Source organism: Mytilus trossulus, chromosome 13, assembly GCF_036588685.1.
Source record: "Mytilus trossulus isolate FHL-02 chromosome 13, PNRI_Mtr1.1.1.hap1, whole genome shotgun sequence".
Taxonomy (NCBI): Eukaryota; Metazoa; Mollusca; class Bivalvia; order Mytilida; family Mytilidae; genus Mytilus; species Mytilus trossulus.
This window is the reverse complement of record NC_086385.1, coordinates 50,118,834-50,135,563: the sequence shown is the minus strand read 5'-3', so window position 1 is coordinate 50,135,563 and position 16,730 is coordinate 50,118,834. Positions and strand designations below refer to the sequence as shown.

At 30.7% G+C, this 16,730-nt stretch overlaps 1 protein-coding gene across 2 annotated transcripts; it reads right to left on the bottom strand.

Moving 5' to 3' along the window:
- Nucleotides 1-8,405: 8,405 nt before the first annotated feature.
- Nucleotides 8,406-16,151, bottom strand: LOC134695135 (innexin unc-7-like). Of its 2 annotated transcripts, none has more exons than XM_063556322.1 (3): nucleotides 16,105-16,151; nucleotides 10,372-10,480; nucleotides 8,406-9,852 (listed from the first exon to the last, which is right to left on the bottom strand). In XM_063556322.1, the coding sequence occupies exons 2-3, from the start codon at nucleotides 10,377-10,379 to the stop codon at nucleotides 8,688-8,690; spliced, it is 1,173 nt and encodes a 390-aa protein (XP_063412392.1). In that variant the 5' UTR covers nucleotides 10,380-10,480; nucleotides 16,105-16,151; the 3' UTR covers nucleotides 8,406-8,687. The 2 variants fall into 2 exon arrangements, with proteins under 2 accessions (XP_063412392.1, XP_063412393.1); XM_063556323.1 differs by lacking the exon at nucleotides 16,105-16,151 and adding an exon at nucleotides 13,258-13,341.
- Nucleotides 16,152-16,730: the final 579 nt, after the last annotated feature.

Below are 16,730 nucleotides of genomic sequence, written 5' to 3'. Positions count from 1 at the left end.
CAATGTTTCTCTGTTTTTCTATTTTTTCGATTGCGATTTTAACTTTTAACTGCCTCTCTTACACAATTAGCTTTCAAAATGTGTTTCTGTTTCTATTAAATAATCAAGTATTTCTTAAAAAATAAAACGGAATATTTTTGTTAGATTTTCATGACTAGATGTTGATAAGAAAAAAAGTGGTTAATTGGACTATATGTATACCTTAATAAGTTAATAGCAATAAATGGTAGCGATTTTTCAGTGAAAGAAATCATTAAAGAACTTACCTATATTATCTGTTTAAGGTATATGGTAAAAAAATAATCTTTTCGGTCTAATTTATCTTCGATTTGGAAATAATCGTTATATTTAACTTACGATACTTCTAGTTAAATATTAACCATACTGCGAACTAAAAGTAATAATAAATTCGATGCAATCTGTGAAAACCCAATGATAACCCGAAATGATAGGATTTTTTTTTAATTCTAGAACGCATTTAAAACATTACCTATAGTTCATTAATCTTGTCACAGGTACAAATCACTAGAAAATTACAACTTTACGTTGACAGATTCCTTAAATTTCATAGTACTATATTTGAAAAACTCAGCTTATGCGATAAAAATACAATTGTACTTAAAGTATTCTAAATTAATCATTTATAATATTTTAGAAGTGTCCACTGTAATTGCACATTTATGATTTCGGGAACTCAGAGCGTACAAAATAGTTATATAAATATCTATGACATGTACAATGAGTTATTGTACCAACAGTCAACAGTAGAATTGACAAAATACGCCATCCAATTAAACGGGGCATTTGTTATTTACTGTTCTTAAATATGCAAAGTTATATCGAGCACGATAAGATATTTTAAAACAATTGGAAATAAATATATTCGCTCAAGCTAACAATGCATACAAATGGTGTAAAATACATGATAATTTACGTAATTAAGATAAAATTTCCGTGTAATTTTTAAAAGCGTTGTCAAAATGTATGACATACTTATTAGCAGATAACCTCAGTCTGTTAAAGGTTAAAACTGCAATATGGGAAAAATTTGATTTTACTACTTGTGTTCCATTTTTAGAAGTACATGTACAAGGAAATCAGATTTTTAATTTATGTATAGACAATGATAACATTAAGCATCCAATTATATAATGAAATGAATTCATTACACATCGTTTATATGACACAATCAGAATCAAATGCATATTCTGGTAACAAGATATCTAAGATCACCAAAAGTACCAAATAAGGCCAAATAACGCAATGTTATTGAGTCCAGTGTATTTTACACGAGCATCACTGAAGAGACATGTATTGTCAAAATGCGCATCTGGTGCAAGAAATTTGGTACCGTTAATTTTATTACTGATGAGAAATGCAAGGTTGACAACTGAAAATACCTTGATATAAAACAGACTTTTTTGTTCCTGTATTATCATGAATTTCACATTTTTGAAATATATGAGATCTATAAGTCCTTGAAATGTGTAGTATTAAGCGACATCATCAAGATTTCGAACATTATTCACAAATGAAAACGTACATAACGTTCAAATGATGATATAGTAAAACTGATTCAACCATGACTTCATTACGACTCATCCCGCGCAATAACTCGAAGTATTATGTGCGTCACACAAGCCTACATCAATGTATCATTTTAAAGCTAAAGTACAGGTTAACACTGCGATCAAGTTATCATTTGGCAATGTTGTATAATCTGGTTAATAAACACCTTTTTCATCGTACATAATAACAAATTCATACTTACAAAAACTGTGATGAATGTTTGTTATACAATTTCTATCGAAATAGCTTGTTTACATTTATGCGGACAAATTTCAATGAATATGTATAGAAATATATTAAGATCAATGTTATTAAAAATACTTCATAGTAAATTAAAAGATCATAATAATCATGACGTAATAGGGACTTTTCGTATCAATTAAATTAGATTTCAAAAAATGGGGATGATGTTTAACGACTTAAACAATATTTGATGGTTAACAATATGCTTTCACCAGCTATGCTTAAGCGTCACACGGAAAAGTAAACGAGATTGTGCAAACATAACATTGGCAACATAAGCTTGCAAAACTTCAATAGAATACTATCTTATTTTCAATGCAACTGAAATAAAATCATAAATTTTCAAATCCATAACACAAGGTTGCATCTGTACGCACATTACCAACCCATCAATCAAGGATCAGACACCAGAAAAGGTGTGACCTTATCAAATCAAACTGAACGTTACAAGCATGTATTGATATTTATTGAGTATTCTTGATAAGCCGAAAATAGATACCATTTAATAATTGGTTGATAAAAGGGCTATATTATAGATTACGAAGAAATGGACATTATGAAAATTCCCGCAGGCTATCTTGAAAAATCTTGTACAACTTTAAAGTGCGCAATGCATTCGAAGTACTGTAAATAGACTTTGATCTATTGGTATCTTTCCGTCGTCATAATGCAAAATTCAATTAATATTTTTTTTATTTAGTAGTTTGAGAAGTATTTCCGAGTGGTTAATAATTTTATATTTTCATTAAACGTAATAAACAAAACAACTCGAATAGAAATCGAAGATTACAAATAATAAAAGTATCTCGAGATCATATAATATCTTCAATCTTGCTATCTTCCGCCTCTTTCTACTTCATTTATACTTATTTTAAAATATCGTTTAATGCTAAGGGAAAGTTAAAGAATGTATCATTGCATTAATAATTCAGTCGCATTATTCGCATAAATAAAACTCTCGCAATCATTTCTTGATTTACATTTGTTTTAAATGCTAACCATTTTTTGTCATAAATATAAAATAATCAAACTAGTAACATGTCTTACAAAAAAGAGACGGAAGATACTAAATGGATATTCTCATAGAACACAAACTGACAAAACAAAGACCAACAACGACCAACGACCAACGAACAATCAACAGTACACAAGACAAGAAACAATACAATATCTTTATTCTCATAACCAATGCAGATACATGGTACAGAAAGGGTGCAAAATATGTACATGAACATGCATCTATTTACAAAACATATATACAATACACTGGTTTCAAAATATTATACCAGGAGGACCCACATGTTTATTTACACACTCATTAAACTTACATAATCTTTTTAGTTCTGATTTTTTGTTCAATTTGCTAATCAATTTCCCAAACTTAAGTGTATTAACACGAGCCAAATAGTACATATCACGGTATAATGTTTCACTGTCGTTAAAAAAATGAACATTCTAGCAGATAATGAAACCGATGTATATAAAACATGTACTCACATGATCTCTCTTTCATATAATTTTATTCACGTTGATGTCCAGCGATACACCTTTATACTTAAATCTAAAAAGGTTGTTTATCAACGATGTATTGATAAAAAAATATTATGAAATTATATGGTTCTACAAAACTTGAAAGAATATCTTTTTTTTATCTGGAAACCACTCTGGATAAGATAGGATTCTCACTGAATATATTTCACACTTTGGCCATTTTGAAAATATTCTGTAATTTAAACTAAAACGTGTAGGTAACACAGCCTGGATATATGATAAAAACGCCATCATGTCGTACTTCTGAATTTGTATTATGTACAAGGTTTAGTCACATAAAAAAAATGCAATTTGAAACACACCGGCTAATTTCAAGAAAGCCAACAAAACTCTATCTAAAGCACACACACACACACACACACACACACACACACACACACACACACACACACACACACAGTTAACATCCGGTTTTAGAAGGGGTACGTTGTGCATCGACTTTTCTATGAAATGTTTTCTATGAAATGTTTGTGGACTTTTGTTATTTAGACGTTTTTTGCGATGGCGTTGTCGCTTTGTCTTTGACTATGTAATTTTCGACTTTTATTAAATGTTTTTCCTTGTTACCTTATTTGTATATTACATACACATACATTTTGTTAATTATGTATACAACAAGGTAGACTTAATTATTCTTTCAAATGTACATACCGTAATTGTATGATACCTTTATTTGAACTAGTAAGACACGTGTTTCAAGGGTTTTAGGTGATTGTCCCACTTTCGATTAAAAGGTTATGTTAACAATTTGGAACTTCAATAATTGATATCAATAAAAACAACATGGCATGTAGAAAACAATGGGCAAAATGACAGCTTCATTTTTTTGTCAAATTTTAAGCCATCATATAAAAAAAAAGCCAACAAAACTCTATCTTAAGCACACACACACACACACACACACAAAGTTAACATCCGGTTTTAGAAGGGGTACGTTGTGCATCGACTTTTAGTTTTCTATGAAATGTTTGTGGACTTTTGTTATTTGGACGTTTTTTGCGATGGCGTTGTCGCTTTGTCTTTGACTATGTAATTTTCGACTTTTATTAAATGTTTTTCCTTGTTACCTTATTTGTATATTACATACACATAAATTTTGTTAATTGTGTATACAACAAGGTAGACTTAATTATTCTTTCAAATGTACATACCGTAATTGTATGATACCTTTATTTGAACTAGTAAGACACGTGTTTCAAGGGTTTAAGGTGAAGGTCCCACTTTCGATTAAAAGGTTATGTTAACAATTTGGAACTTCAATAATTGATATCAATAAAAACAACATGGCGATATTTCACTTTTTATTAGGGATATATATAGATAATTTATATATATTTAGTAACACCAAGTCTATATTGAACGTTTTAAAACATGATAAAATAAAAACATGTACATGTGTATTATTGTTTATAAACTAGAAAAAGAAAAAAATATATCAAACATTTTTCTTAGTCCAACTGTCTGTATCCCTCTGTTTAGCTCTTCATGAAATTGAATATCACGGCTTTGTGACGTCAAATCCTTTAACCCGGTCTTATCTAATAATGAAGTTGACCCTGACATATCAACGACGTCATAATATATGAACCGACGTGGATAATTTTGACTCGAACTAATCAAGTTATCTTCGGGTTTGTTTGTGAAAAAATAAAAACACATTTATTTCTATCATGCAAAATTTGCAAAAACAACCACATAATTCGATAGTCTGTCGTCTGCATATTTATATTTTAAAATATTACATTGGTTGCAATGAATATCATTGATTTCCCAGTTAAATAAAAACAGATAATTTCATATGTGAAATTAACGGGGTCATTTCACTCTCTGACGTCATACAACAACGGCGTATCAAAACAAATTGTGAATGCGTAGAAAAAAGATATACTTCCTTACATGTTTTACATTAATTTCTTTAAAAAAAGCCATCTGGCAATGTAATAAAAAGAATAACTAATTAAAGAATTCAAATATCGAAAAATATACAACTCGAGAAAAACACTGATAAGTAACGCATGCGCTACACGCATCCGTGAATTAATATGTTGTTCGTTCATTCGTTGAATATTTTTCATTACTTGAATTCTTCGACTATTTATTCTATAATTATCAATATACAGACCTCGTAATTGGTATACATAGATTACAGTATAGAACAATCGACATACTTTTGAAACTAAACGGTACATAATCATGATAATAAATGAAGTATCTAACCGGATATTCTTGTTTATTTAACTGTCCCAAGTGTGTAAGTCAGTGTTGTAGTTCATTGTATTTAAATTTGTTTTTCGTTATCTCTTTAAGGACATATAAACTATTGGTTTTCTCATTTAAAGGATCACAATAACAAATGAGCTGTATTTGCATATCACAAATTTAACTGTGAAGTTTGAACAATGTGATGGCCTTGCATTTATAACTCGAATTAGTGCATTCTGTGTTTCAGAAAGATAGAATCGTTTGGAAATTTGAATAAGGATTTATTTTTCGTTCCAGCTGTTGGTTTGAAAATTAACAAACGCCTTAAGTACATTTAATACTGTCTTGTCCGTCAAACCCTTTAATTTACCTTCATTAGATATAGGAAGAATGAGGAGATATTTATTGTCCTTCTATTGTCCATGTTCATCAAGGACCATCGATACAATATACATGACATAACGTAGTTGCGATCTAAGAGGAACCATTTTAAAGATTTAATCCAACTTAGTCTATTTGAACACCTTCAGCAAGAACAAAAATAAAATGTTCATCAAATTTAAAAAAAAAAGATTGTGTATTTCTGAAACAGAAAATATATGTTTATTGGATGTCAGGTCTAAAAAAATTCCAAACTGGACAGCTAATTATGTTACTAGATAAGTTTTTTTTGGGCTTTAGACACAGGCAATTTGTCTATAGTGATCCTTAAAAGCGGGACGAAAGATACCAGAGGGACAGTACATCGAAAATAAACTGACAACGCAATGGCTAAAAATGAAAGGATAAACAGACAAACAGTAGAACACATGACACAACATAGAAAACTAAAGAATAAACAAAACGAACCCCACCGAAAAACTAGGGGTGATATCAGGTGCTCTAGAAGGGTAAGCAGATTCTGCTCCACATGTGGCACCCGTCGTGTTGCTTATGGTATATCAAATCAGGTAAATAGTCTAATTCGGTAGGTCACATTTTATGAAAGGGACGGTTTAATTGTTTCCCATTTCATTAATTCTGACGCTTTTTTTATGTTTATTATACGATTTAGGATTTATTCTTTGTTGAAAGTTGTATTGGGAACTTTAGTGCTTAAAATCGACATTATTTAATTCTCAGGTGAACAGTTGTTACAATTTAAATAAGTCCACATTCCCTTTTTTCAATATAAACAGCTAGTTTTGATGTAGATTAAATTGCAGTGGTTACTTCTTCTTTGGATGTTGATCTGTTTACATGTGATGTGCGGGTAGTACTTCAGAAGTCCTATACGGATTTCAAAAAGTGATATTCCAAACTTATACGACAAAGAACAATGACGACGACCTGCTGGTGGTACTCGTCATTGAGCTCTTTATATAGTAATCAGTGATGCAAACTTTTACTTCAGAAATAAAAAGTACTTGCCAGTGTACTATGTTTTATGTTTTAAAAACCATTTAATCATATTGGTTCGTGTAAAGATTTTGGCGAAATAAGATAAAATATAATTGTACCAGTGGCTCTTTTGTCCTGATCACTTTGGTTGTGTTTTTAGAATAGTGAAAGAAAAACTTATCGATATAATAACCAGGAAATAATGCACAATTCTTAACATTTTCTTTGGTGACAAGGTAACCACCAAAGGTATGGAGATAAATATGTATGTGGTTGGAATTTTTATATATAGTCCACTTTTCTCCTAAGGTGTAACATGCAATGACCTCGAATGACGATTCGCTCTTGTTTGCGTGGGTGTTTTTGACATGTATTTATTATACATATATTTATATAAGAAATTTATCAATTTCATTTGAATGTTTCAAGGGATAATGGATCAGTCTCTTTGCTCTTCATATGAGAAGCTGCTATCAATTTCACTAGTTTCCTTGTTTAATCGACAATGTGTTACCTGTCAGTGTTAAAAATCTATGATATAAACATATAAAGCATATAAAAGTATTAACGTCTTTATAATTCTATGAATGCCTGTTTTTGTTGTCTTTTGTCTTCTTTAAGAGTCTAAGATGGGCAAATTTAAATTTATGTACTTACTCAACATGATCTCAGAATGAGTTGCATTTTCTACATTTACGTACTTCATATCTGCTGTGTATAACGTATCTACTAATTCTCCTCTTGTTTCAAGTCAAGGCTATGCCAGCTGTTCTCTATTCGTTTGATGTGTTCGGGGTTTCCAGTATGCAATTTGATTAGAGATTTCCCGTTCTGAATTTTCCTTTTGGGGTTATCTGAATTTTCGTCCTTACAACATTAAATGTACCATGTATAAAATTGAGAATGGAAATGGGGAATATGTCAAAGAGACAACAACCCGACCAAATAAAAAAACCAACAGCAGAAGGTCACCAACAGGTCTTCAATGTAGCGAGAAATTCCCACACCCGGAGGCGTCCTTCAGCTGGCCCCTAAACAAATATATACTAGTTCAGTGATAATGTTTGTTTTCAAAGACTGCATGATTCCCACTTAATTCCTCTTTGTTAATGTTGTCGTCGGGTTGTTGTCTTGAAGACGTTTATACCATCTTATTTTATCTATATAAAAAACTTATATCTAATATCAACTAACAGGAAAAATTGCCGCAATACTTTTATTTGCTTATTTTATTTCACGGGTTTAACAAATATATACATAGAATTGTATGTGCTATAATTTAATGATACAATTATCGTTGTGCTAAAGTCATTAAATGTACAGTGACCTATAGTTGTTAATTTCTGTGTCATTTTTGGTCTCTTGTGGACAGTTGTCTCATTGGCAATCAAACCACAATTTTTTTTTATAAATCACTTTATGTGCTACAATCTGTTTGGTGAGTGAATTCAAACAGATATAACAAAACATGCAAAATTAATGTTTGTGTTAAAATGTAAACATTGAATGTGATATGCTATAATTATAATAACATGTATACTCGTTGTTAAATTTACAGAATAGTTATAGATATTGACAGTATACTAACTGAAATAACATAAAAAGTCTGAATAATTCCGTCAGAATCTAAAGACTAATAATAAGCGATTATGATTGGTCAATTATAGTTATAAAAATCAATTATGATTGGTCAATATTATGGCTTTATTCAAATCTTTATCAAGTCTTTTAATTGGAAGAAATCATTCTGATTGATAGTTCTTCCATAAGCTGTTGACTATTTCTCCAGCTAAAACTTGATTTACTTTATTGCTCATCAACCAAATCAGAAAAACACCATCTCTCCGCAAATAACAATGGATGAAGTCCCTTTGTTTTTCAAGGTCATGTTCAGGAATCTTCTGGTATTTTGATACACGATCTCCGTCCATTTCCATAAATTTGCGAATATACATTTCTGCCCGATATGGCAGTATGGTTGAGACAAGATGATATATAAAGTAGATAAAATTCAAGATTGCCATAAAAACTAGAATGAACCAGTCGATTATAAAAATCATATCACTGTACAGGTTAATTGGAAGCGAGCACTGTACAGTCCACCTTTGTAAATTTGTCATTTGTCTTATATCAAAATCACAAAAGGTTACGATCGGAAATCTTCGATGATCAAAAATTGTTATATCGTTATACACACGTGACAAGACATCGACACCTAAAGTTTTGAAATCTATTCCTAGTAAAACATCTACCATAAAAAATTGTACGATAGTTGAAATAACGTATAGCAATGCTGTCATCAAAAAGATAAACACCAAAAAGTTTCCTTTGTGGAATCCGTACGTTGCTAAAAGTTCCCGTGGTCCTTCCCATGTTTTGTTCTGTATGTTAAGACGGTTTCGAATTTTCAAATATTTTTGTAAATACTGTACAGTCACTTTAACTTTATCATTTCTATCGTTTCCATATGAAAAAGTAATATTGTCGGTCATTTGAAGGAGCTTCTTGATATTTAAAGAAGAATATCCACTAAATGCTAGCCAAAACATTCGAGGCACGTAAAAGAATAAGGCTTGAAAAGCAAAGATCAAAGGTAACCATTGATAGTATTGAATTGTCCTTATCTCCTTCGTGCTTGAAGCTGTCGATAAACTTTCATTGAAATCTACTACATACGTATTCTTAACCCAACAGTAGTCGTTGATGTATCTTACTTGCGAACCAGGAAATTGTGCAGGACACCAGCAATGCATAGGTGACTTCGCCAAACCTCGAGTACTTAAAAATATTGCGACATTTAAAAAAATCAACAAACATCCCAATCGATTGGCCTGGTGCACCAAAGGGTCGTCGGATCCACTGATTTTTATATACAAGATATTTTTTGCTGAATCGTACTCTTTAATTCTAAAAGAAAAGTAAAAGATCATATTAAATCAATGGGAAGGCATTTATTTACTAGATATAGACTATTAGAATCAATATTTATTTTTTCTAGATTTCGTTGAGTGGTTATGTTATCTGTGAGTCATAATCATAATATGAATATTACTATCATATTTTTGTGTTTTTTTTTTAATTTGCAGAAAAATATCTTATAGCGTAGTAACACCGATAATATATTTGTAGAACACTGAAAGATGTTTCACCCGAAGTTATCAATCGAAAAAGTTAATCAACGCATTTACAATAAAACTATGATGTTTTTTGTATTACATATATAAGAATAAACTGTTTGAATGTCCAAAACGATATAAAGGCAGATCGAATGAAAAATGATTGCAACAGGTAAGTTCAGTAAGGTAGTTCGACCGTAAAAAGATTTGGAAGATTGCTGAAAACCTAGGTTATATTCGATAACAGGCATTTACCCCATAGCGAGTATAGAGAGGATTTTTTAACTTCATAAACGAACTCAATACTTACCCTCCCATGGTACAAATGGAGTGGACAGCTTAAGAACACGTGACTATTTATGGAAACTACACAATTTAGGTAGCGACGTTGTCTATATGATCAGAACACAATTTACATCCTGAAAATTAACAGTTATACATAAAACATTAAAGCATAAAATCAACCTAAACAATATATTTGGTTTTAGAAAATTCGCAATTTCTAAAATTTTGTCTCGCCTTGACGGAACCAAAACGCGAGACATAGGTATGCTGTTCACTCGGCGGCACCATCAGTGCATTAGTTTGTGATAAGGTCTAGTTTATGATGAAGCACAAGTGGTAGGTCAATGATACTTGTTATACAGTTGTATTAGCATTGGCATATCACATTCGATGGGGATTAGTTGGCCTTCTTGTTTGTTCAGTCTCGGTCTATTGCCTCTGTAACTTTTGCGTAGTTTACATGAATTAGTTTGTTATTGCATCAGTTGATGGGAAACTAGTGGAAGGTCAATGATATTTTGTATACAAATCCCATTTCCAGGGAGATTATTTGGCTCTGCCCCCTAAGGCATGGTCTACTGTCTTCGAAATGTTGCTCAGTTTACGTGTACTAGTAAGTGATTAGGTTGTTTCAAGGGCAACCATTTGTATAAGCCTTAGCATATCTAATTGCCATTAAGAATATTTGGTCCCGCCCTCTCAGTCATGGTCTATTGGCTTTGAAACTCTTGCTCAGTTAACATGTTTATAAGTTTGTGATTTAATCAGTTTAAGATGAAATTTGTTGGCATTTGCAAGTATTTCTTCCATGGAGATCACATATCCCGACCCCACATGATGATTCATTGCATTGACTCTGAAACTTTTACATAGTTTACAAGTTAATGTTTGTGCTTAGATATAAGAAGATGGTGCTATGAGTGCCAATTAGACCATTATCCAACCAAGTAACAATTTATAATAGTAAACCATTATAATTCAAAGTACGGCCTTCAACACGGAGCCTTAGCTCACACCGAACAGCAATTCCTTTGGAGATTTGCAATGAAAATTTGGAGATTGATTCTTGATTTTTATGCCGTTTTTATAGTACAACAAACAACTCTAAAGATGTTTCCATACATTTGATCAACCTACAATCTAGATATCGTAATTTTTTAGTTGACAATTTTAATATTTTAAAAAAATTTCAAAATGTCAAGGTAAAGAATCTCAAATTTGATAAAACAAGTAAAGCATATAATATTCTTATTCTGTAGTTTCAAAGTTTCTTGAAACAAGATAAAGGCTGAAAATATATAATTTACAGGTATAAACAATACAAAAAAGTTAAAACACAAAAATACTGAACTCCGAGGAAAATTCAAAAAAGAAAATCAAAAATCAAAAGGCAAAATTAAAAGTCCAAACACATCAAACGAATGGATAACAACCGCATATTCCTGACTTGGTACAGGCATTTTCTAATGTAGAAAATGGTGGATTGAACCTGGTTTTTCACATTTTATTTTCACATTATATTTTCAAAATGATCACAAAGTCACAAATTTGCAATTTCTTTAAACAAAAATGCGCCAAAACACTAAAACTAAAATACCAATAACACTTTGGTTTTGTATACTTCATGAGCAGAAGATTATATTATATTGTAAACTACGAACTTATAACCTCATCAAAGTATCATACTTTAAAATGAATTTCAAGAAAATCAGTCAAAAACTTACAAAAAAGATATCCCCTTTCCAATGTAAATATTGATTTTCAGTTTTCCTCAAGTTACATTTTATTGGGTTTTTCTGTGTACCTTTGGGAGAATCCATACTATTTTCTTCAAGACTGATCAAGATTTCAATTTAAAAAAATAAATTGGAGAGGGGGAGGTATAGATAAGAGCTAAACATTTTCTGCTGCAAGTATAGTGGTTTTATGTTAGAACTTAGTTTGGCTGGACTATTAGGAGTTAACCACTTTCCAGATACAAATGAACGTGGGTATCTCTTTATATATTCTGTTTGAAAAGAAGACAGAGTTAGTGATGTTTTAATATGCTCATGACAACATCGATATTAGTGCCAATATAACTATATTTAAAAATCTAATTACAACATTGGCAAATGATTGGTTAGATACACTTTACTGATAAGTTTGTTAAAAGGGAACGACCTACAATAAGTTAAGTTTATTTTGTATGCAGTCGTATTAGCATTAGCACATTAAATTTCCATGGAGATTGTTTACCCATTGACCTCCAGTCATGGTCCATTGACTTTGAATATTTGCATGACTTACATGTTAAAGTATTGCTATTTTAATTTCAACATTTAAAGAATCATTAACATATGTTTCAAAGCTAAAAATATGCAACTTTTAAATCTTCAAAAACCTGAAGGTGGAAAGACTCGAACTGATTACGAGAAGTTACCCTACATGAAAGAATGACTTCATCAATTCATAAGTGAAGAAATCGTATAATTTGTCTATGTTTAAAGCTAATTCTTTGTACGAAATTTATTTAATTGATATTCAATGTTGAATTGCGAGTTTTACTTTCAAATGTGTTATAGTTTTATGAGATAATCAATCTTAAAATACAAAATAGAAGTTAAATTTGAAATTCATGATTATATTTTGTTTTCAAAAACAAATCAGTAGTTAAAAAGTAAAATAACAAAAATACAGATCTCCAAGGAAAATTCAAGTGGCTTGATCAAAATCTAAAACAAATAAAACGAAAGAAAACAACTATTATATTCCTGGTTTGGTACGCACGTTTCCTATGCAGGAAAGTTTGGATTGAAATTGGTTTTACAGCTAGCTAAATATCTCCCTTGTATGACATTATTGGACCTTGCAATATAGAAATAAATGCAAGCAATCCTTAGTGGGTGAAATTTTTTTCAGAATTACTTACATGTTACATGCTGGTATAGTTACCAGTTTGGTCCAATGTACTTCCGATTTAGAAATAATTGTTTAAATTAACATAATGTCTTTCTAGCCATACATAAAAATAAACACTATGAAATAAGTAAAAACCCATTGATAAGAACTAGGTTTATTAACTTTATCTTTAAAATTTGCACTCCGAATTTAAAGATTATATTACAAGTACATTACGATATCTATTCACAGGTATTAATAACCAGAAATTTTCTAACAAACGTAGACATATTCAATGAAGTTCATACTATATTTGACCATTTTTGCCGTCGTTAATTGGGATTTGACAAATGCAACTCTTTCAAAACTGTACTGATAATCCTATGGTAATCAAATTCAAGTTAAATTTTGGAAATTAAGTATTTAAATTATTTCGAAAACGTCGACTGCGATTTTATATTTTTGTTGCCAATAACTCTTAGCGTACAAACAATAAAAGTGTAATATCTTTGATGAGTTGATTTTCCCGACAGTTAACAGGAGAATTGAAAACAGACGCCGTCCAAATGAAATGGGGTATCCGTTATTTTTCAATCTTAAATATTCCATCAAGCACAATAGAATACTTGTGAAATATAAACAGTATTATAATTATACTATATAAGCTGCATTATGTAGAAATCGACTTTAGGCAAGTGCATGTATACAAGTTATACAAATGTATCCATTTCATTTGCAATAGGTCGATTTCTTTCCGACACAGCTCATTTATTAGTGCAAACGTACAATGGATACACATGGTGAAAAAAACAACAAGGATTATTAAAAATATTGTTTCAGTGGTATTTTTTAAAAGCGGTGTCAAAACGTATGACATAATTGTAATCAGATAACCTTTTATAAAAAGTTTAACTGTAGTGTGGGAACATTTTGATTTTACTACTTCATATGTTCCATTTACAGAAATACAGGAATTTAAACAATTAAATTGAAATCATTACACAGAACACTAAATATAAATGTGTAAAAAAGCAAGTTGATTTATTTTAATCTATATTTCTGCACTAACACTTCAAATATGTAATCAGTAAAACAGGAACTGCCGAGTCGTCATTAGAAACACGACGGGTGCCACATATGGAGCTAGTTCTCTTTACCAATCTTCAGCTACTGAGTTTGTCATCGATTTAGAAAGAGTTCTTGTGTTGTTTAGTCTTTAGTGTTTTGTGAAGTGTTTGAGGAATATTGTTTTTTTGCTAAAGTGTTGTCCATCACTTTGGAATTTTCCCACATTTTTTTAAAACTTCTATGAAGTTACCATTACTTATATACTTGGAGTACAGACGGAGTTAGAGTTGTCTTCTTTTTATATCCTCAATCTCTTTGCACTTTCCGAGTTTGATAGCTTTGAAATATATATAGCTGCTAAAATATTTAGCGTTTCCCCGTTTACCCAGCCCATCAAACTGTCAACATAATTATGAATTTTCAAATCTTTTACACGAGGATTACATCTGCGCTCACAATAATAACCCGTCAATCGTGGGTTAAATACACGAAACTGTGTGACCTTATAAAATCAAAGTAGACGTTACAAACATGTATCTTTATTAAGTATTTCTAGATAAGCCGAAAATAGATACGATTTCATAATTGGCTGATAAAAGGATAAACCTTAGAATACGAAGAAAACGTATACTATGGGAAGAGTACATATAGTCTTGTTTTAAAATTTTGATTTTAGAAAAGTCCTTCCAACAGGATGATAATCTTATAATTTTGATTACTATAAGTATGTACTTCAATCGAAAAACATGTTTGAGAAATAAACAAACAAAAGAAAATTTACATTAAGAAAAGGTCAAACCGCTTTAACATTTCTATTATTTAAGAATAACGATGAGGCAAGTACTAACACAATTGTAATAAAAATATATGTACATATGCGTATAGCCATGAAAAGTTACTCTGGATGAATGAAATCCACAATAATTAAAAGTACGTTTATCATGTTTATGTCAGAATAATATACATTCAATTTTCAAATATTTTTTTCACAATAATTTATTATAGGTTAGAATACATCTTAAATAATTGTTATAATGTATTCTAATTAGAAAACGGAAGTTCGACAAAAGTCAATCAGTTTGACAAATTAAAGGAAATAGGAACAATAATAATAAACAAATAATTTAATGAAGCAAAAGTCAGTAATGAAAAGACCTTAAATAGAAATCGAAAAGTAAAAATAATATATAAGTATCGGGAGAACATGACTTCAATCTTTATTTATTCCGTCTCTTTTTACTTCATCCATACCATATATGTAATCTTAATATAACGGTAAATGCTAAGAGGACTATATCGAATTTAATGCATTTCTAGATTCCCTTTATCAGAAAAGCTCAGAGCTAAAGTAGACGAAAGCCAAATATAACAATTTACATAATGAAAATCGAAAAGCCAACATCCAATTCACAATTGAAACGATAATTCAGAAATTATTGGCTTCATCTATTATTGCAATTTTTCAATAATGGGGAACAAATTGGGATAAGTTATTGCGATTTCTGTAAGATCTACCTACAGATATATGCATTATTTGCAACAACAAAACATCAAAATAATTGCTGAGTTTACAATATTATGTAAAATGTTAACCATAAACTATCATGCACCGTTATATTATCAAACTAGACACTTATATTACAAATCCAAAGGATAGACGACAGATAATATGGAATATTGAAACTGATAACTAACACACAAACTGAAAATCCAATGACAAATAGCGATCAACAACCAAAGATCAACCAACAGTACACAAACCAAAACAAATCGATACTGATTGATGTTATAAGTACGTTAAAATACTCACATGATTTATTTTTCATTTGATTTTGTATCATGTCGATGATCAGCGATACACCTTTATACTTTAATCTAAAATGGTTGTTTGTCAACGATGTCTTGATAACGAAAGAGGGACGAAAGAGGTAGAGGGAGAGTCAAACGCACAGATAGAAAATAAACTTGCCTGTCCCAAGTCAGGAGCCTTGAATTCAATGGTTGTCGTTTGTTTATGTGTTACATATTTGTTTTTTGTTCATTTTTTATATAAATAAGGCCGTTATTTTTCTCATTTGAATTGTTTTACATTGTCATATCGGAGCCTTTTATATCTGACTTTGTGGTATGGGCTTTGTTCATTGTTGAAGGCCGTACGGGTACCTATAGTTGTTAATGTTTGTGTCATTTTAGTCTCTAGTGGACAGTTGTCTCATTGGTAATCATACCACATTTTCTTTTTATATTTAAAACGCCAAGGCTAAAAATAAAAAGACAAACAGACAAATGATAGTACAGAAGACACAACATAGAAAACTAAAGACTAAACAACACGAACCCTAGGATGGTGCTCCGGAAGGGTAAAATAATATGAGATTAGATGGCTCTATAAAACTTGAAGGAATAGTTATCTTTTTATTATCTGGAAACCACTCT